We start from the raw sequence: 23,315 nt of genomic DNA on the forward strand, positions 1-23,315 counted from the left end.
TACTATTTTACTAGAAAACAGTATGAAATGGGGAAAAGAAGTGCAGCCTCAGGCATCTTGCTTCTTTTCTTTATTTTACTGCTGTCTTCCTGTTTGCACATTTGGTGCATTTGGTTTTCATAGTGAGGCTTCTGTAGCATGGGAGCTACAAGGTGGCCTCTATTAGAAGAAAGATCAGGGGCCGCTCCTATGCTGGACAAAGCCATTTTTAGATGGTTCAAAGATGGGGCTACAGCTGCTGACCAAAGCTGAACCAGTGAGCTGTTTATACCTCTGTGCTTACGTGTTTAAGAAAGGGTAAAAATCCTGTGTAGCAGCTGCAAGAGAGATGAGTGAGAAGAACAAGTCTGCAGACACCAAGGTCAGTGAAGAAGGAAGGGAGAAGATGCTCCAGGTACTGGAGAAGACTCCCTGCAGCCCATGGAGAAGAACATAGTGGGACATGCTATCCTCCTGCAGTCCATGGTGTACCACATTAAAGCAGATATACACATTGCAGCTCATAGAGGAACCCACATCACATCAGATGGATACTTGCTAAAAGAAACTGCAGCCCATGGGGAGCCCACACAAAAGCAGCATCCTGTGTTGAGGAGCCCATGCTGGAGACAGTATTCTGGCAGGAACTGCAGCCCATGGGGGAACTGAGCTGGAGCAGTGCATTCCTAAAAGAATGCAGCCTATGGTACTGACCCACTCTGGAGCAGACCCTGAACTGCAGACTGGGAAAGGTCCATGCTGGAATAGTTCGTGAAAGACTATATGCCACAGGAGGGACCCATTGCAGAAATACGGGAAAAGGGTGAGAAGGAAGGAGCAGCAAAGGATTTTGAACTTAGCACAGCTTCATTCCTCTTCTCCCTGCACTGCTTAGGGAGTAGGAAAATGAAGAAAATTCATGAGTTAAGTCGAGCTTGGAAGGAAGGTGGAGATAGAGAAGCTGGTTTTAGCATCTTCCTGGTACTCACTGTTCTAGTATGCTATTAATTAGCAATGAAGTAAATTAATTTTACCCAAGTTAAGTCTGTTTGCTTGTGACAGCTTAGTGATCTCTCTCTGTCCTTAATTTGACCCTCATTTTTCCCCTCTTAGTTTCTCCCCTTGTTGAGGATTGTGAGAGAAGCTTGGTACACACCTGAGACACTGGAAAGAACTGTGGCGGGTTAACCTTGAATCACAGAAGGTTGTAAGGAAGGGACCTTAAGGATCACCAAGCTCCAACCCCCCATGCTGCACACAGGGCTGCCAACCTCCACATTCAATACTAAACCAGGCTGCCCAGGGCCCCATCCAACCTGACCTTGTACACCCCTGGGGACAGGGCATCCACAGCCTCTATGGGCAGCATCACCACCCTCCCTGTGATGAACTTCCCCTTGATATCCAAACTAAATCTTTCCTCCTTCAACTTAAAACCAATTCCCCTTGACCTGCCATTTTCTACCCTTGTAAAAGAGTGGACATAGTCTGCTCTCTAGTCAAAAAAGAAACAGCTTAATGAAAGAAAAATGAAGGCAATATACCAAATACTACAGCAAACTCTGGATTGATTACATTGCTGTATTTCCTCAGCATAGGAACCCTGTTAAACACAAATTACCAGTTCTGCTTTTCTCTGCTTGTTGGCCATCAACAGGGCCAGACTGTCTTCCTGGTCCTTCTGACCACCTCCTTTGTATGGAGCACAAAAGCACAGGAGGGTCTGTGAAAACTCAACAGCCCTCAAGAAACCCATGACGTTATTCAGACCTTCTCAGCCAGAGAGCTGTCTTGTGAGGCTTTGCAACCTGCTGTGGGTTCAGCTGTCTGTCTAGCTACACTGCTCCCTTACCTGCTGCTCCAGCCATGTGCTCATCCACACTGAGCAGGAGCTCCCATGCCGCAGGATGGATGTCCCCATACATTTCCTCAGTGAGGACAGGAGCTGCCTTGATTAGCAGTGACAAAGGTGCAGGGGAGAGGCTCATAACCTGTAAAAATATTTAAAAGGAAAGTGTCATGACTTACAGCTGAGCTGTGCCATCTGCCTTCAGTGCACACTGCAACATTTTGTAAAATTACCCTAGTTTTGGACAGCACTTCTGGCTGACAGCTTCTAGTTTCGGTCATTTCAGATAAAGTTCCACAGAAGAACATTGCTCTCAACCTACACTAAACCAGCACTGTTGCAAGCTAGTTCTGAGTCTGCTGCTAATCACTTAGGTCACAGGACATGGGTAAATAGGACAAGAGGAAAGGAAAACTCTTCCAAGATGGTGCACAAACAGTGATGTAAATCCATGAAATATTCATACACAACTAAGAATTGCTCAATGCTCCTTCAAGAACACTGAACAAGAAGAAACAAAGGAAACTTCCTGTATGCAGACAGATAGCATCTCATTGTATTCGAGGTTTTTCTTCTATTCTATGTTTTGTGTCCCCAGTCTTGATGCATTTATCCCTACGGGAAGCCACAGATGTTGATTAACATTTAATGGACCTACATCTTTAAAGAGTACTATGCCAGGGGTTCCCCTAAGAAGCTTAAATGTAGAATTACAGCAGGGCTGAACTAATCCATACTCAAGAACAACAGTTTCATGAATATCCATACACATTTTATTTCTTGTTGCAGCCTGACCCAACATCTGTGTAGCCAACTCCCCAATCAGTGTATGGCCTGGCCTAGTCAGTACCTGGTGCCTAATGTATTTTAACATTCCAGAGTCCTTCTTTCCTTCCAAGTTGATATCAATCACTCTCTTCTTTAGAGAGGGAGTTCTGAGGCATGATTTGTCTGAGCACTGAAAAAGAAAAAAGAAAAAAGAAGAAAGTGTTCTCATTTTGATTTCCTGAAGTCTGGAAAGGGAGATCACATAGAAGAAGAATTTCCATACACTAGAAGCTGCCCAGTACCGGAGGTGCAGCACCAAGCCCTTTCCTGTGCTAGCAACACGCTATCAGTGAGATGACATCCCATTTTCTTCTCTTTTTAACATAGTGTTTCTTGATAAAAGCTTGAGGAAGGCTGTAAGCCAAATGAGGACTGTCAATGTTCCTTGTGTAATCTTCATAGGTGACACTCGTGTATTTTAGGTGAAAAGTGTTTTAAGCACAGAAGTGGTACAAAAAACACAGCTTTCCCCAAAATTCCCAACTGAAATGCTTGCTGTGTACAACACATATTCATCCCTTGGCTACATTTATCTTCTGCAGAAAGCATGTGACAATTCACTTTAAGATTTGAGCTCATGCCTGCCTGACTGTTGTCTCTAGCAGCCTGCCAATGCCAATGATAATGACAAGGCCTGTTGTTCACGCTCATTGTTCACAATACCAAGGACTTTCCCAGAATGCTGTTTCCACAGATTTTCTCCTCAAGCTGGTAGCCTGCTGATTAAAACAGGATCTCTCATTTTTCAGGGGGCTCACAAGGCCCATGATTGAATTTGTGTCATACTGCTTTGCAGTCGGAGATAAAACAATACACAGCATTGCACAGTGTTCTTTTGCTACCTTTCATGAACACTGCCAGCTGCTCATCTTACTCCTGCCTTCTGTGGAGGAAATGGCTGCCTCTCTTTCTTAATATCTAATTTATCCACTGTTTCTCTACGCCAGAGGAAACATATGGGAATTATTCTTTCCAGGAAAGCAGATTCATTACCTCATTTAACCTGCCCTGTGCTTTGTTCCATAAAAATACCCTTCTAACTTGACAGGAAACAAACAATCAACTGGCTGATAAAGAAGCATTCAAAATTGTTCTCACAGTCTTTCATTTCCACTTATGCAGATGACAGCCTCTTTGCCCAACTAAAATCTTGATGAGTTTCATGACCACTTTTGCCTTCACTGTTACTGCTAACTAGCAGGATGACCTCTGCCATTACAAACATTCAGAACAATTGTCTGTCTTTTGCAGTAAAGGCTATATTGGTATTTACCAGATATTTACTTTATTCATATGGCAGGTCTGTGGATATTTTGCTAAAGGAACAAATATATTTCCACTGAACTTAAAGGCACTGCTCAAATGCCTAAAAAGGCATAATCTTTTTTGACTGTCTTGCGGAAATGATCGTTGAAAGCAACTCACTAAAGAGACTGTAATATTAAAGACCAATGCATATAATTACTTGAAAAGAGCTGAAATCTCAAACGTAAAAGAAATCATGCAAGGTTTTACCAGAATTCCAAGAATGATTCTTATTAACAGACAAGAAGGAACAGGAAAATAGGAATGAGACTCCAGGGGCTGATGAACTGATCTCATAAAAGAACACTACATTTAAGGTCAGGTTATAGGCATTTTAACATCCTTATCAGCAACCAAAATTATTCCTGAACAATACAGTTTACGTTCCTTCCATAATCCTAATTGACTTTGTAACTGATTGCAGAAGGACTATGTTTAGGAATGCGCTGTGTTCCTTTTCTCATGAAAGAAGAGAGTTTGAATAAGTTATGCAGTCCTTGAAGATACTTATGCCTTGCCCAGAGAACAAAACGAAACAGAAAACATAGAAACATGATAGATTTTCCATTTACTCACTTCTTTTTGCTTTTTGCCCCTTGCCACACTGTTCAATGTGTTTTCTCTAAGGGAGTCCACTGTGTCTCCATACAAGAGTTTGATGGCACGGACGAGGCGAGCACAGGACCGGCTATGGTGGAGGTAGCAGTGTGGGTGACAGTAGTCAATGTGAGTACATATGAAACTTTGCTGATTGCATAAGAGGATCATAACCTTGAAAGGAATAAAATTGGATAGTTAGAGACATGCTGCATAGCATATGCCAGCCATGGGGACGGCAAGCTGATACTCACAGCCTCGCTGGCGAGACCACAAGCTCAACACAGCTTTTTGAAAAAGTAAGCCTATCCATGCTGAACTCCATACCTGCAAGTAGTTTATGAACTGGCTAAGCACAGCTAAATAAACACTGTCATTAACAAAGCAGACAAAGAGAGCTGCTGTAGATGCATCTGTTTAGCTGGTGGCAAGATGATGGTTGAGTAAAACTGTACTCTCCGTTCACAGAAAAGCTATTCTATCACCAGTCTGAGATGAAGACTTAGACTGGAAATTGTTAACTACTCAATCACCAACCTGTCCTATTGCAATAGCTCTGTAGCTGCAGTCTGACTGCTCTTTCAGTTAAGGTAGCCACATCACTCCACTCTCAAATACTTCGGCTTTTCAAAAGTCAGAAGCTTAATTTAAGACCAATCTAGGACCAATCATTTGAGATTGCTGTCTATGCTTACTTGTTATGGAATTACAATATTTTGTGGTCAATCAGGGATAACTCAAGTCACTAATGCTGTGTGAATGCTAAATCTGATCAGCACTACATAGCCTTTACTGAGCCCTGGGTACACTGTAACTTGTAGTTGCAGCACAATGACACACAGTGAGGACATGGCATATAGGGCTGCCATAGAGCAAATGTTGGTGCATGAAGAGAATAAACTAGAACTAGTGATCCTTTTGAGTGGTTTGCCCGGCTGCCAAGTAAAGCAGGCTTTTGTTTTACTGCAGTCACCCACCCATGCCTTCTTTCCAACAGGTAAAAATGACAAAGTTCTCATGTGATGCTGGTATTTGTATGGCATTAACTTCAACAGGTGATTTTTCAAATCGTCTTTTCTCCTGAGCAGGATAATGAAACCAAGTGAGATAAATAGCTCAAGTTCCCTTCATTTCATGCTATGTATTTAATAGTCCATGTATCCTCCAACACTGAGTATAAGCATCGTGTTTTATCCGAAGCTGCTAGTAGAGAGATGACTTCATCCCCTAGTAATTCATCTCTCAGTACAAACCTCCACGTCTACATTCTCAGCTTAGTACAGTGGAACTTCCAGTTGACATGTAACCACTACCAGCAACAGAGAATTGACAGAGAAGTAAGGCAATCCAGGGACTGAGGTACTAGCTTGGAAAACATGGCATTCAGCTTCCCTGCTCTACTACCCTCTTCCAAAAAAATACAGCTATCAAGAACTGCTTCTGAAATCACAGCACTGGATTAAGTCTATTCTTGTCCATATTCCAGCAGCTAAGGGCAGGCTGTGTAAAACACCTGGAGGAAAGAGGAGCAAAGCAACTCACTCTTTGGCAGCTGTTTTTCCCAAAGCCAACCCAGAAATTAAAAGGAACTTCTGAGAGGTATCAGTTCTCACAAATAATCTATGTGTGCTAGAGTCAATCCAGCTTCCTTGTTGAGAATGTGGACTGTACTGCACCATCAGAGAGTGTCGTGGGGCAACAGAAGTGTACAATCTCAAAATACCAGAAGACTGAACTGCATAGGCTTGCCCACATTACAGTGTGACGGACAGCCAAAACTACTCAAGGCCTTGTGGGGTTAGATGTGATGACAGAACTCACCCACTGGAATATTAAGTATTACAAAAGTAAGACTTTTTTTCCCCACAAGGTAGATAATTACGCTCACCGCTGTTAGATTTCATGGATACAAAAATATGTAAGTTGAACCAAAAAAGGGACTGCACAAACTCCCCAAGGAAAAGTTTTTTGTGTCTATTTAAGAGTGGTCACAACAGAATCTCCAGCTCAAGTAGCTTCTAAAATACTGAAATACCTTTTTTCGGTAGCACAGGTCATGCTATAGACCATACTGTTACTATCCATTCCTATTCAAGCTGGTGATAATAGCTAATGGATTTTTAAGCTGAAGTGGCATGGCTTCCCTGAACATCTAGTGAGAAATACTCCTTTTTCCTTTACAAACTAACTATGTAAAATGGACAGAAGGAGCAAGACAAAAACATTCTGGTTTTAGTCTGTTTTAGAAAAGACAAACAACCAATTTCCAAGGGTTGCTGCTTATTTACACTTGAGATACTACACCAAAAAAGCAGAGACTGGGATCTGGTTATTGGCAGCTCAAAAGGTTTCCCACCAACAACGCCATCCTTGAGCGTGTGGTCAGTGATCCATACTTACATGCAGCCATGACATGTTCCGATGATAGTTCTCCTCCGTGCCTGTGCTGCTCAGCACCTCTGGCTCAATGCTAGGTTCGCTTGCGCTCCAAGGGCTCCCTTCTTCAAAAGAAAAATATCCAAAGGTGGTTGTTTTTATTGCTTCCTACATGCTTAAAGCCTAGGGACAGCACTTGTAAGCCAGGCAAGCCTTGTGGAAACAGACCACCGTACACTGAATATGCCACACTGAAAAACTGCATTTGGACACCCCTCCCCAATCTTGGTACCATGCTGGTTTGACAATTACAATTCAGACTTGTCTCACAGGCCATCTTTGTCAGTAGCATACACTGCTCCCTCCCAACATATTTTCTTTAGTGCAAAGGGAGGAGGAAACTAAAAAACATCAAGAGAAAATTATTTGCACCATTCAGATGCTATGAACGGTTGGTTTCGTGATCTGCATTGACTGGGCTCTGTGATTAAAAACATAAGTAAAAATCCAACCAGGAGTGGCATCCAACTGGAAGAACCAGTGGGCCAAGTAACTGCTAAATGCCCATGGAAACTGCTAACATTACGGGGATGAAAGGGGAAAAAAATCCTGATTCTAGCACACTAGTTCTAAAGAATTCAGGCAGAGAAGAGACTTACGCAGGAACAGCACTGATCCCTATGTTTCCTGCAGCCATTTCACTACCTTTTGGTTTCCTACAATACTAATAGTACTGTTACAGGATGACTGGAGATGAACTCTAGCTAATTCTTTCTTTCTCCTCTTTAAGCAAATGCTCACTTTCCAAAGACTACAGAACAGGCAATGCTACTCCCCATGTTTACCTAATAAAACACCCTCGTATCTACATAAAAATGACTATTAAGCTTGGGAGATTGTTTCCACACTAAATGGATCAAAACCTTAGCTTTTGGTTAACAGCTCTATCAGAGAGAGACCCTTAAGTTCAACTGTGAAGGAGATTTCTTCTGACAGGATGCATATTTGATTTCCATAACATACATACACTGAGATTAATATTTTTGAAGACTAAGGAAGGCAACTGTAAAAATGTATGTATATGCCAATATGTAGAAATATAGTATGTAGCAGGCATATGTTATGTTCTATATGTAGGTACATATATATATACTACATGCCAAATGGCATGCTTATGATATCATGTACTACATAAATATGAAGCGCATGTTTGTACATATGTATATATATAATCTGCTAACATAGACAATAAAATATCATATATGCATATGATCTTATTCTTTATATCATATGATCTAGGGGTGTGTGTATGCACATATACACATGTGCGTGTGCTCCCCTAAAGGCAGCATGCATTCAGCTGGCAGACACACCAGCATTCCAAGAGTTCATGCTGTAACACGGAGCTCTGAATGGAGCTGATGCTGCAGCCAGGCCCTTGGCGGCAGGATTTGAACCATATTCTTCCCAGGCCCTACTTCTGACAGTCCACGAAGAGGACTCTAGTCTTTCTCCTAGCCTGTCGGGATGGGGGTCTCTTGTTGTCTCTAGCTCTGCTGCAATCACATAAAGAGTTTAGGTCCTGCCTACTCATCCCCTCCCTTTCCACCCACTCATCTAAGTTACCTATATCAGTGACAGTGTCCCTGCTGTGGGACAGCTGTAGATCCTCATTCTCAGACTCTGAGTCCTGCCGTGATAACTTGGTGCTCTTTAGGCTGCCGGCCCGGCGAATGCTGGAAAGGGAACCCCCCTTCTTCACCCGGAAACTGCGGGTTCCTTTAATCTGGAGCAAGCGGGAGCCTCCTATCCTGATCCTCCTGCTGGGAACTGTATTAAAAGAATAAAAGAGGACTTTTTTCCCCTTAATATTTCCCCATTTTAGAAAATCAATATATACTGGCCCTCCCCTCCCTCCCAACCTTTTGCTGCCAGCTTATATTGCAGCGTCTTTCCTTCTACTAAGAAATATGGGGCCAGAGGCTCCCTCCAAAGCCACCGCCAATGCAGCTCTGTCAGTCAGGCAGTAAAGGTTTAAGGAAATGTGTTCTGCACCTCTTTTCCTGTAGACCTGGTACGTCACCTCAGGCCTTGTCTGTATTTGGAATTAGCCCTTCTTCAACCACCAGCAAGTAGAGTCAGCTGCTCTAACAAAAACCCAAAAAGTGGACAAGGAAAAACTACGATTCACACCACTTTGAATCAATTCCTGTCAGGAAACAGAATCTGTCCAATGGATGTAAACTGCAGTTTTCTTTGCCAGCCCCTGGGGTCTCCATTAGTGCAGAATCACTTCTTGCTAGGGATAGATGGCCGAATCCCAAGCATGAATAAGGCACCTTGGAAAAACCTATTTTCTTGTGGGCCTGGGTTCTGTAAAACACACTGAAATCTGCGGCAGAATCAACTAAGCATACAGTACACGTGATTGCAGAAGGGCAGTCTGCTTCGTGAGGTTAGCACACACGACTTCTTTGAAGTAAGATTTGCATAAATCCGTGTCTCTGCATGTTACTCTTCATCATTAGAATGCTTTAGAGGAAACAGGAGCACGTAGATCCTCTCCTTCAGACAAATCAGCAGCTTTCAGGCATTAACAACATCCATTAACACTCTGCATTTTTGATGAGCAAGACATGAAATGATTCAATGTTCAAAGCACCAACCGTTTGCGCTTTCGTTCTCCTCTTAGTTCAAAGGCAGTACATGGCAGTATGTCAGTCCAAATGTTGCAACACTCAGTCATTTTACTGCAGATCTAATCAGGCAGGGCCATGTGTGATTGATCACCTTTTTGGAGTCTTGTTGAGAATGAACAGGACACAGTTTTTTTTGACACCATGGGTAAGAAAATATTTCAAATTAATTGTATTTTGGCTTCGAGAAGTAAAACAGACATACCTTTCCTGCTGAGAATGTTCCTAATTCCTCCAGAACCCAACTGCCACTCCATTTCCAGCGACTAACACCCTGGCCAACGACAGGATAGGTTCTGAGAGCTACTATTCAGTTGTCATGAATCAGCTGGGTAAATCACTGTTGAGTGACCAGAGAATCTCCCTCCAAGTGATCATGCTGAGTTTCATAGCAAGCTCAGATCTATCTCTATACAGCTGCTCAGTTCACACAAACAGCAAACTATTTTAGCTCTCGTAACCCAATTTTGCAGAATACCATGCTAGCACCCAAACAGAATGCATGGTACAATAAGAGCCTGCATCTACCTAGATTTAGAGTCTACATTTCAGACATACCTGGAGCAGATTCTAGACAGTAAACCCGGAGCTTTTGGATAAGCTGACAAGTCATGCCTGGGGTGAGCAATGAGAACAAAGTTTTTAACACTCCATAGTAAGTGAAAGGAAGCAGATTAGTACTCGCCAGATAGGTAGAGATAAAGAGACCTGCCTCTGCAGGCAAGGAAAATTTAGTTATAGTCACACAACATCAATTCCTTATCTAGAAAGTGCAGACTACAAGAGATGCCTCTGCATCTTTTGTGGCCCAGGTAGATCCCCAGAAGTATATGCTATGGCCAGGAAAAAGAACATAATTATTGTAATTTTTAACTAAAACATTATCTTGCATTTATTTAGATTCCAGAGACTTCAAATTCATTTCTTGCTAGCATACATTTAGGAGTCAGCCTTCTTACTACTATCACATTTCTCATCCCCAAAACGTAGTTAAGAAGGAGCTTTAGTAAAGGAAAACTACAGGTCACATTACAGAAAAGGGAAAATGGGGGGAAAAAAAAAATCAATATCTAAAGCTGCTGGAAAAATAATTTAAACAAAGCCAAGAATTCAGAAAGTTAATATCATCCTTTCAAACATGATTCAATTCTACAGTATGCCTGCAGCATAGTAACACATGGAGACACACCCCAGTACTCTAAGGAAAATGGGACAGTTGTAGAACGACCATGAGAATTGTCCACCAGCACCACAAGCTTGTAGACATTCTCTCATTTATGGGACTGCTGCCTGAGAGGATGAAAAGAGGCTTCTTGGAATTACATAGCTATCTTAAAAATAAAACCCAAAACATTTCCTCATCTAAATAGTTAGATATCCCACTGAGTTAGATTGTGAAATAGACCATAGGTCAGTGTGCATCTCTGGGCTGCCATTATGTCAGAGGTACAAAAGACTAGGCTGAGCATCAACTTAACTCACCTGACCTTTCTTAGAAAGAAGTCCCTAGCTGTGTTCACAGAAGAAACTATCCTATGTGAAACACAAATCTGGAGGCAATTGTACACCATGTGAATCTTAGAAATGTTGCTAATAATTTCTACAGTAATTAAGGCAAGGTCACAGCTGAAGACAACAAAGACTTTGTCCAAAGCCCTCTGAAGTGAATGGAAGTGCCTCTGAATCATGAATACACAGTACAGATGCTAGAGGATAACCAGCCACAGACTCCATCCTTTTCAACTTAACATAAAACATTTATCCTTTTGAAACCATTATCAAAATCATCATTCAAACATCTGTGCCTTTATATGGCCTTTATAAGACAGGATTAAATAGTTCTTCCAGGAAATGCATCTGAGGGAAAATCACTTACAGGTGATTGACTGGCAGTTTAGTTTCTAATTGCAAATAGAAATAATGACTGTATATTGTATTGCAACACTTGTACCATTACATAGTACGTGAGTTTTGCATGAGATGGCTTAAAAACGGAAACAATCTGCTTTTCTCAGCAAACACAGTGAGCTCGAGGTTTGCTTGTACAGTATACAGTATGTTGGTAACATTAATCTGCTAGCCATCAAAAGCCACATAGATGTGTGTTTTCATGTGGTAGCAAAGAACTCAAGAGATCAAGTGACCACCCACTAATTCCATGAGATGCCATGACTTGCAAACCAGTACAGATTTTCACAGTAAGATCCCAATCTTCCCTCCTATCTCAGGTTTTCACAAAATAAATAAATAAATAAAAAAGTAATCAAAATAAGAAACAACTAAAACCACCTTTGATCTTTATTTATGAAGCGGATCAAACAGTGATGCTTCTAACAGCATTGCACTGAGATATAATTTCAAATAAAACTTTCTCCTTTCTAGAAATCTCACAATGCTTCCAATTGGTTTCAGTCATAGCAGTGCTTTATAGAATTTAAGATCTTTGCTTCTCACATTCAATATATTGAAACCTGAAGGCAAAAAGCATCTTAGAAATGATTCAGAGCCACGTGACTCCACGGCCTCCTGCTTTTTTACACAGTCTATGCAAATGAAAACATAAAACCAAGCGCCACTTCACAAGCCTGAAGAATACACAAGCCTTGTTGTGCCAACAAACCTTTTTTCTCCTCGAAGCCAGCCTCAGATTTGAGGGTGTGGCTGCTGCTGTGCAGGGAATCCTTTGAATCTTCATTTTCATCCAGAACCCCAGCAAAGCTGATCTTTCTTTCATACCTGTGCCGGTCCATCTCAGGGTCCAGACGTAGCCGACAGCTCTCCAGATCCTGTTGGCAGCACACAGACCATGCAGATTTTCAACCGGTTTGAATCACCACCTTTTTCCACTACAATCATAGAAACTTAAGGAAGAATAGTTCAGATGGCTACTTATTTCCAGATAAAATTACACACACTCAAGAGGTCTCTTACTGGAATTTCTATACGAACTTGTACAGAAGTTCTTGGGGACTACCTGGAACATGACAAAGTCTATTACTCTAAGAGCTGGTCTGGGGGAAAAAAGACATTCTAGACTGAGTGTGGTTGAAGTGTATTAGCTGATATTAGTCCATTGCACGCCAACAGTAGGCCCCAAACCATCAGCATTCAGCTATGTGTCTGCATGGAAAAGCTAACAGTTGACTAGAATAAGGAAAATATTCTGACTTTGTTGAACAACAAAACCTGGGATACAATATATAGATAAAGCAATGGTCTCTAGTGTTATTTGGCACTGAAAATTTTCATGCTGACAGCTTAAAAAGTATCCAACACAAACAGTTTAGGATATGTAATAAAGGCAAGAGATCACCAGCTTTTATCCTGAACAAATCTGAACCTGAGCCACAGCAGCAATACAGACATATTCCTAGGGTGTGTTTAAACACATAAAGGTACCCCTTGAGGGTACTTTAAACACACTACTCGCTGCTGTTTATCAACGCGCATACACTGGAAACTGCAGCCCCCAACAAAATTCAAAGGCAGAATGAAAGACTTCATCTCACTGCACCACACAAAAGTACCACTTTCTACTGATTCTCATTATCCAACATATTCCTAGCTTTAAGACAGCTACACTGCCGAGATGAATTCAAAATCCTGGTATTACCCTACTTTTGGATGAAGTCATTTCTCACTCAGTAAAATATCAACAAGGAGGTTAGGAAGTCTCACGCTGAATTTCTTTCCCCTTTTTATTACTGCCATTCTTACATACCTGGGGGCTGAGCCACTTCTTCATAGGTCAACTACAGCCTTTGAAACCAGCCTCAAATCCTAACTACAACAATGCTGCAACATCACCCTTTCAGGGACGACTGTCATCACCAAAATTTGATCCTAGTCATTCATTAACAAAAAGCACAATAGTAGGGCTAAACTCTTTGTGCTCTCTTGGAAATCTGACTTCTCATTCTTTCTTCAAAAAATTTAGTCTGATTTCCTGAGGAAATTAAGCTTAAAAAGATCATGCGGCTTATCTGTCATTCTATGTTTATCACATCTGAATTTGCTGGCCACTTCCAATATAGCTTGACAGAAGACAGCTGAGAAGAAAGCCTGTACATTTTGTGAAACAAAAGGCTGGAGGTAAGGTAATGTTAAACTGCATTAAATGACATAAGAAAATCCACATAAGAATGAACTGCTAGAAATTATGAGGTTCTGCCATTCAAAAAATTAGCTGTCACCTTATCAGATGCTTAGCTTATTACTCATGCCAATATTTGTCTTTGTCTCTCAGTCTCAGGGAAGTCTCCTTCATTCTTTGTCTCTGTTCCTTTCTTTCCTCAATTCCCTCAATTCTATTGGTAAGACAACAGAAAAAATGCAACCGTGACAAAGCTCTGAGCTTCTGCAAATGCTCTGCAAATCATCTTCTCCCCTTTCTCCTAACTGCCCTGTTGAGGGTCAGCTGACTCTCCTAATCAGCTATGTGGCACTTGAACTGTCATCTGTTGCACTCTCAGGTCCTCCAAACAGTTTCTCAATCCATCTGCTGCTTTCTATCTTGAAACTTTCTTGGACTTGCAATACACATTTTGCTTCACCAGTCTTATCTTTTTATCAGCTCATTTGATGTGCCATGCACATCTTCCTAACAGAAAACGGCTCCTTTCCCTCTGCATCAGACTCTCGTTTGAGTTATCCCAGCCAGCCTCTCCTCAGAAGGGCACAGAGCATGACTCTGATGGCACAGCTCCCTCTCCCATTTTTATTGCCCACTTACCACAAGAGGCTCAGGACGTGGCCTAGGCATGTATGGAAAGGTCTCTCGAAGGAAAGTGGTGATCTCCAGGAGAAGCTGACAGGCTGCCATTTTCAGCGCAAAAGGACAACAACATTTGGTAGGATTCACAGTGCCTAGGAAAAAAATATTTCTGTTGTGAGCAAGGAGACGATACAAAATGTTGAACCAAAACGTGATGGACGTTTTTATGTATGGTGCACAATACGAGTTGCACTAAAAGAGGAAAATCTCTTCCTACACTAAAAGGAGCATAATAATACAAATATCAGTTCATGTATTTACTGGCACATGGCAAAGTATCAATGCGGTATAGTGTTCTGCGACATATAACAACGTATAGTGAGCTATCTGCTAAACTGACATAGGTGTTGGTACAAGTGAAGAAATAGATATCCTTCTGTCTCTTTACGGTTTTGCATTCAGATGCAAGTTCTGTAAACATAGGAAAACTTCTCAATATATACATGGAATTACGATTAGCCAGAAAAAAGGACTGTGCCTGTTATGAAGTACTGCCCTGGTAACTGAAAAAGGCCATCTCCTCTGAAATCAGGCTTCTTTATTTGTGTGTGTGCACAGGAGCCAAATGCCATTCAAAGATAACTGAAGAAAGAATAATCAAACGGCATATTCAGGTTATACATTCAAATGCTTAACCTATAACAAAAGAAGGGAAAAGGGATGACCCAAATACTTGAAGTTTTGCTTCAACTCAGTATAGACTATCAGCTTCATAAGTCCTGCACTTTGTAAGCAATCTAAGCTTAAAAAGTGAGAAACAGCTTCAATGCTTCATCTTAAAAATGCTAGTTAGGATTATGAAAAGTACTTAAACTAGTTGTGATAACAATTAAATGCAACCATTTTTTAGCGTTACCTCATAGTTCCGTCTCGGGAAATTTTAGAGCAGTTTTTACCCTGATGTATAATCTAACAACTTTTTGCAAAGAAACGGTCCAAACCAAACAAGAAGGCACTGCCAGTACCAGATAAAACCAGAACAGTTCTATGAATCTTGTTAATTCCTCTGTACGTGCTATGTGTAGTGAAGACAGACTTCACAAGGACTAAAATAACCTGAACTATTAAAGAGAGTTGAACTGTACGGGGTGATGGAAAATCCATCAGCATACTTCATACTCCTCAGCCCAATTCCTTTGTGCACTAGGCAGCTGCTGGAAACATCTGTCTTCAACAAGAAAGCTGACTGGATATCTTCTATCTATAACATGGCTTTCAGGCAAGTACTTGCGCTTTTATGTGGCTTTCTAGACAACAGCGTGTTCTCTGTTTGCTTGCCTTGTGCTGCCTTGATAAAGCAGTTCCATGTCCCCCTGGTGAGTGCCTAGAATCAATTGCTAAACAGGAACAAGAAAGCCTGTTCTGTCTGTTCATTACAGGAATGTTCCTCACCTTTTAAAAGTCATTCAATGTTATGGGAGAGGAAAAAAATCAAGTACACTCTCCTGCTTTAGATATACCTCCTCAGTAGCCAATAAAACATCCAGAACAGCCACCCACACTCCTGTTGCTGCTAGTGCTGTCACACCACACTGTGGCACGTGTGAAGGTCTAAGCTCAGTGTTAATACCCATCTTGCTAGCACTTCCCACAAATGCCATTTCCACCTCCTCCCCTTAATCCCAACGCTGACCTCCATGTAATGATAAGAACAAACCTAGGACCACAGAAGAAACCAGAAGATACATAAACAGTGCTAACACATTACATCCAATGGTAAACAACAGTACATGTAAACAAGAAGTAGCACGTTACAGCACAGACATACATACAAATGGTGTCTGGAGAAGACATACTGTTTGTCATCACCTTCACCTACACCTATGACAGTATCTATTCTGACCAAACTTCTTTTGATTCATGGGCTGCTATAATTTGCATATCTATCCAGACTTCCAGAATCAGTGACTTATCATCACCCTCTCACCCTTATGTACACACATATACCAACACACACATACAATGTGTGTATCTTAGTTGGTGTTACACAGGTTTTTAATGATGCTTTTTATACCACTGTGCTAGTTTCTGCTGAAGGATCAGGCAAATATATAGCAAAGCCAAGATTTAAAAGCCTTTGGCAGAGCTATGCCAACACACACCAGGCAAGGAGTTCATTCTTCAAGATTAAGAAACAGAAAAGCAGCTAGTCTTACAAAAATATTTTGGTAGAAATAACTGGAAAGAATGGGAATCCGAACCATTTTTGGCACTGAGGTGACAGCAAGACTCAATAAATATATTATTCTGCATATAATTGCTGTTGCCAGTATTTAGGAATTGCAACTCACTACCTGTTTCACCCCCTCCTTTTTCTTCAAAGTTTCTCAGTACTGCTATCCACCTGTAATGTTGTACATCAAGGCACAGAAAGAACAGGGAAGGAAACTAAGGCGGAGGTGAGGGACTGGGAAATACAGCTGAGTGGCAAGGAGATGAAAAGAGAAGAAAAATTAAGTGCTCCTAAAGCAGAGGTTCTTACAAGCGGGGGTTCTTGTAGTAAAGGGAGTCTCCTTACTGTCATCTAAAAAGTCTTCTTCCTCATCCTCCTTTCTCAGGCGCCTCTTGGTCTCCTCGTCATAAATGAGGCCCAGCAGGTTGGCAGGGCTCTCACTCTCGGCATGGCACAGCTCATTGAGGCGGACACCAATTGCCTGCAGAGAGGGAAAGGAAAGCATAAGAAGGTGAGAATTTCAGCCCAACCCTGCAGCCTGTGAAGATGTTCCAACCAGAAGAGAACGTACCGGCTTCACGTTTACTCTCTGCAAAATGCAGTAAAGTACAAAAAGGAAGGATAAGAGAGTAATCGCTACGAAAAGCATTATTTGTTTCCCCATGATCTTTTCAACCAAACTCCAGAAACCACTACATTTCAGGAGGAATTTTTGTTTTGCAGATCAGGTTAAATAATAAGAGCATAAACGGCACAGAACAGGCAAAAAGAAAGTAGGTCACCAACCTGTATGAATTTCTTTCACTATTCTCCCTCTCTGTTCTCCTCTCCCCTATAACTGTACCAGATTTTTTAATGAGATTTTCACTGAAAATGTACGTCTTCAGTTCAAGCAACTATCCTGTCACTCAGGGATCCAATAAAAATACCCCTTTCTTCCACAAGACTTGCATGCTTGTGGGAAAGTCCGCTTTCATCTTTAAGAGTGACTTCTCAATGTGCTTTTGAACAAATAGGTAATATGTACATAAAGGCTAGAATTGCGTATAGGTGATCTACAAGGGCTGCCCTGAAGGTAATGCCTCCTAAGTAATTCTGTTGGCCCTGACATCAGAAGCGGATGTTGGTGGTATGGCAGCAGAGGCTGAACCTTCCCAACAAAAACCTAATATAATGATTTTCTTGCTGTGCAATAGATGGCAGCAGAGGGGCAGGCCGATACAAAGGCATCCAGCATGAAAGTGCCCATCAAAGCAAAGGCATGTCACTGAATTTCTCCATGTGGAAAAAAGTGCACCTATGGACATTCATTGATGTTTGCTGAACATTTATGGAGACCAAAAAGTGGATATTAACAGAGTGAGGTGGTAGGTGGTATGTTTAAGCAATGGTGACAAAGATGTGAAAGATGAGCTTATGTTCTAGACAGCCATGCACAGTCGTCACACCACAAAATCAGATTATGACCAGGGATCTGTGTACAAAGCTCAATGTCAGTTTCAATAAGTTGGAAATGATGTTAGTAATGTCAGAATACTGCAGTCTGCACCAGGTGGGTCCCACAGATTCTCAAAAAGAAACAAAGAACACCATATGCAGGTTTGTCAGGATATATTGAACAAATATGAAGCTCAAGGTACCGATCTCCTGGAACGCATCATAACAGGTAGCAAGATGCAGTGTCCTTACTATGAGCCAGAGTCAAAATGGCAATCCATGGAGCAAAAACACATGACTTTGCCCTCAATGAAAAAGATCAAGATGCAGCCCTCAGCAGATAAAGTGACATGCCCTGTCATTTGGGATAGAAAGAGTAATCCTTCCAAGTTTTCTAGAACTCAGACAAATCATCAGCTATGACCACCATATTTCAATGCTGACTATGACGAAGGCTCCAACTTCCAGAGTCAGACCAGAGAAGAAGACAACCTTTCTCTTGTAACATGATAACTCCAGGCCCCATAGCAGATTGAAGACCGTGGAGTACAGTGCCAATCTCAGCTGCACTGTCATACCACACCGATTGTACAGTCTGGATGTGGAGTCTTCTGAGTCCCAGCCAATGAAAAGCAGACTGCATGGGCGACATTTTCCTAGCAATGATGTCATCACAGCAGCTGTGAAACAAGAGGATCACCTCTGCTAGTGCAGATTTTTTACAAGCACAACATGCAGGTTCTTGTTTACCACTGGCCAAAATGCAGAGCTAATGGTGGTGACTATATTGAAAAATGGAGTTTTGTAGCTGCAAATTTGATCTATCAAATAATATTTTTGTGCTCCTCCTATCTGTTGTAGCTTCCATTGAAATAAATAGGAGTGACTTTTGGAGTGACCTACATATATAAGAAAGACAGGCCAACAGACACCCACTGAATACTGTTACGTTCTCTACAAGAGCATTGACTGTTTATTTGTTGCTACTTTGTCAGCATCCTTATCAGTATGTAAGCAGCCCTTGCGGTGCTGTCAGCAAAGCTACAGATAAGGATGTGTCTGCAAGAGGTTTACTTTCCTGCTAAGATACTTTATTATTATTTTTTATTTATTTTCCTTGTTGCATATAGGTAAAGAGAACAGACAAGAAAGTAAAATTTTATCCTATGACATCCCTTTGATAGAGAGGAAGAGGTTTTAACCTTGAAGTTCTAACTAGCACTTGCCATTTGGCTTCCCTGGTTTAGGGATGGTTTCAGAGAAAAATATTCAGGAGGATTTCTGATTCTTCTGGAAGTCAGACTGATGCTCATGCAAGCACTATGTAATTTTCCTCCCTCAGCTGAAGCAAAGCAGAAACAAATAAGCAGTCACAAACAGGTAGCATTTATGGCTCTTCCTTACTACTTAGCAGTTCCTGTGAAATCCAGCAACAATGAAATAGGCAGACTCTGCTACACAAAAAGAATAAGGTGTTATTATATTGTGGTTTGCAAGCTGATGCAAATAGTTGCCCATCTCAGCAACCTGTACATTGCTAAATAAACTCCACATCTCTCAATTTTTTTCCCTTCCATGTTTCAGTCAGTTGAGGAAGAAAGTCTGCTTGTATCTGCAGAGAGCAATAATCTATCACATTTTTTACGCTATTCTCCAGCCTTACATTAAAGCAATCACATGCAATCCCACAGCACTCTACCTAAAGAGAACTGAATTCTTAACATGTATTACCTGCATTTATTATCCTTGGTTACTCACTTATTTTTAAACATGTGGAATATCTTAAAATAAGCAACAGTTCTTCAGCAGGTATGGGCTTCTTGACAGGGTCAGACAGTGCAATTGCTCACATACTTTAAGAGATCATGGTCAAATGAAACTTAAAGAAGTCAAACCATCTTTTTAGATGACATACAGTAGCTCTGCAGAATTCCTTGCTGAAGAAATGTAAGTGTGCAAAAAGAGACTGAAGAAGTAAGTCAAAGAAATCCACTGAAGGTTATGAATACGCACTGTCACATCTAGGCTACAAATAAATATTTGGAAGCTACATGAAATCACTGCTCATACTTTTCATTAAGCATTCACATATGCAAAGTGATGGACTAAGGAGAGTGGGCCAAAATGATCTTCTGACTGAACATGGTAAGGACAGGGACAGTATCTCTGTTACAGCCTAACAACATAAATTATGACCAGAGAAACAGATGATCTTGCCAAGCCATGAACTGCAATTTGGAAAGGAGGCCTGTGGGTCCCCATTTTACTGGAGTTGAAATTATCTTCACGTTTTGGTTGGTTTTTAAACGTAAATAGAAGAGAAAACTAGCTCTTACGTCTCCCCATTGGTAGAAGAGCTTCGCTGCATTCCACTGCAGTTTCTGGTTCCTCTTGTTACCAACAATAGGAGAACGTCCACGGGACAGGCCTTTCTTAGTAATGTTCACATGGTGGCCCTTCATCCATTCAGGCCAGTTGCCACGGTTGCAGCGATGAACAAAACGCGCACACTCAAGGAACAGCGCTGCTCTCGCCACTACAGGAGCTTCCTGAAACGTTCGCAAAAAATCACCTTAAATATACATACATTAAAAAAAGCGAAATATTAAGAGGACTTTGTGCTTTTATCAGTTGATCATAAGCTTGCCATAGCATCACACAGTCTGAGCAATCTCTCCATCAAAGCCTGAAACCAGGATCTCTGCCTCAAGCTAATTAAATAAAGACCCACAACACTGAGCAGTTACATTTAGTTGAACCAGCAGAGGGGCAAAAGGAACCACATTTTAAACAATCTTCTGTTTCACTTCCTCTCTGTAATTGTTTCTTCCCAAAACCATCTAACCACAGAAAGCAGAAGTGTTTATCTGACACTTCCACTGGAGGAGTGACTTGTATTTCCTTCTCACCTCTAGTAAGCCTGCAAAGTAAGCAGCATGGACACGTGAATCCTAGCATTTGTCATGTTACGTTTTGTTTGTGCAGCTCAGGGGTGGAAGTAAGAATAGAGGCTTGCTGAAACTAGGAAAAGCGCTGTTTCGCACTTAAAATAAGCAGATATACAGAGTGAAATCTCCTACTGGTACAAGTCAACAGCATTTCACACCTAACTGCAAAAGCTTCATTAAGTACATACAGTCTAGTACTGAAACTTAATATCGACCAGCTGAGATCTGAAGTGAGAACCTTGTATATTTGTCACAGTGACACTCCACCCCCAACTTGGAGGAGACATTTTCTTTAATGGGAGACATGATATTGAACATATCTTTGTCTGAACTGGTCCAACTCCCTCCCCAGCAGCCTATAGCTCTGTGAAAATAACATCTTAACACCTGTGGAAAATGACTAAAAGTGAATAACTTCTCTTCGTTTCCATTTAATCTACCCCTCTTTCCCTGTAGTATCCATAAACAAAAGACCCCAGGCCAGCAGGTTGTAAAATAAAATAATAAAACAACATCCACATTTCACAATCTGGCTTTGAAGGTTCCCTAGCAAGAATTTCACAGAGCACAAACACGTGTTCCACACACTGAGATGATGCCAGCCTTAATGAGATGATTTGCACAGGTGAGCATCTCTTTATAAGGGTGAGTTCTTCAGCTGTGGTCCATGAACAACAAATGGCCCCTGAGATCCTAGAAGATGGCCTGCAGTTGGTCTATACAACATGATTAAATAGGGCTTCCAATACTGCTTCAATCAAAAGTTGAAAGCAAATTTTCAAGTAATGCTCCGTAAGTTTGAGAACTGCTTTAAGAAATTACATACTACAGATAAACTTAGAGAAATTAATCCTGATGGGAAAATGAACACGAAATTACAACAGGATGCAAAAAACAGGTCACCTCTTTTAGAAAACTGTTAAAAAAAAAAGGGGGGGGGTGTGGAGGGGTGAGATCATATGTTGTCCATACTAATAAGAAAACACACATTAATTGCTTCCTGACTTATCTTGTTGCTGCTTAAAGCTGCAGGCTGCTATTCTCTTTTATAATTTGAATAGAATACAAGCTCTTGGCTTACATTTCATTCAAACGATGGAAGAAAAGAGCAATGTTTTAGTCATTCATTTAAATAGGAAGTACATTAATGGTGACCCAATGTTCTGTACAGGAAGGCAGGGATCTTTAATCAGACACCGATCAGCAACCAGAAACAAGGCTAACAACTATCACATTACAAATTGCTTACTGTCCACATGAAATGTGGAAGACAGCAAAAGTTCTTCTTGTAGTTGCTTTAATTCTCACACAGTAAAACCTTATCCAGACTTGGAGACATGTAATCACTGGGAAAGTAAAGTCCCACCTTTGGTAACCTGTTTCAGTTCACTACTCATAAAAAACACAATTTCTTAGTACGCAGGAATCTTGTAAAGATATATGTGCAAAAGGTTACAGAAGCACTCAACTAGTATAATTAAGGGAGCATATCTAGGACAGGGAGTGAAGGGCAGGAGGAACATGGACTAGCACAGGAGTTCCAAATTCAGAAACAATGGAATGCCCCCTTGCATGAAAGAGGACTTTCTGAACATCATGAGGCATAAGCTCCTTGTGACAGCTTACCTGAGGCTCAGCGTAAACTGAAGCAGCAGCAAGAGAAAGATGAAGATGTGACAGAATGAACAGGGATGGATTCACACCACAGAGAAACACATCACAAATGGAGAGAAATGAATCAGGCAGGCGATGCATAGCTGAAAAGAACACAAGTTTCCACAGTCACTGTCAAAACTTAACACAGCAGCAATACTCTCACAAGCTGGTCTCTGCCTGTGAAACAGGTCACAAGTACACTTTTAACATTAGACCTACTACATCACTTTGCCTTTTGATGTATATATTTTTATTGTCTAAATTGACAAACACAATTCTACCACTTAACAAAATTTCAAGCATTCCTATTCCTATTCTTCAATAGATAACCTGATTTGTACTAAAGCAGCAAAAGCAATGACCTGGGGTGACAGGGCGCTAATATGGAATACATCTGGAAACACAAACATGGGAAGAACACAGCCTAAGACATCTGGTGACACAGAGTCAGGGATACTGACAAGTATTGCAGTTCTTGCAGCTTTGATTTTGCTTCTGCACTCTCATTACTTAATAGATTCTTTCACAACACAGTCCTGCCATAAAGCAATGCCATTATAGCATTTCTGGTAGGACAAAAGATATACATGCTACAACAGAGTAGCCCACATGTGGTGAGGATATACTGGAAAAGTGTAAAAGTGCTACGTGGCAGTCATTGCTAAACTAGTCAAAGGAAAGCTCATTCTTTCCAACA

General features: G+C 41.2%; 1 protein-coding gene across 13 annotated transcripts in view; it reads right to left on the reverse strand.

Annotated features, from left to right (window-relative positions):
• The window catches only part of UNC80 (unc-80 homolog, NALCN channel complex subunit), a 122,770-nt gene that overhangs the window by 50,195 nt on the left and 49,260 nt on the right, over positions 1–23,315 (reverse strand). For 7 of the 13 annotated variants that reach the window (XM_072341474.1, XM_072341476.1, XM_072341475.1 and 4 more), the window contains exons 23-31: positions 20,351–20,563; positions 16,887–17,058; positions 14,363–14,496; positions 12,251–12,416; positions 8,561–8,764; positions 6,959–7,059; positions 4,538–4,732; positions 2,679–2,786; positions 1,832–1,970 (exon numbers count right to left, since the gene is read on the reverse strand). In XM_072341474.1, coding sequence (XP_072197575.1) covers positions 1,832–1,970; positions 2,679–2,786; positions 4,538–4,732; positions 6,959–7,059; positions 8,561–8,764; positions 12,251–12,416; positions 14,363–14,496; positions 16,887–17,058; positions 20,351–20,563 — 1,432 coding nt within the window. The remainder of the gene's footprint in view (positions 1–1,831; positions 1,971–2,678; positions 2,787–4,537; positions 4,733–6,958; positions 7,060–8,560; positions 8,765–12,250; positions 12,417–14,362; positions 14,497–16,886; positions 17,059–20,350; positions 20,564–23,315) is intronic. The other 6 variants (XM_072341482.1, XM_072341481.1, XM_072341478.1 and 3 more) reach the window with 3 other exon arrangements.

This window comes from Excalfactoria chinensis, chromosome 7 (assembly GCF_039878825.1).
Source record: "Excalfactoria chinensis isolate bCotChi1 chromosome 7, bCotChi1.hap2, whole genome shotgun sequence".
Classification (NCBI taxonomy): domain Eukaryota; kingdom Metazoa; phylum Chordata; class Aves; order Galliformes; family Phasianidae; genus Excalfactoria; species Excalfactoria chinensis.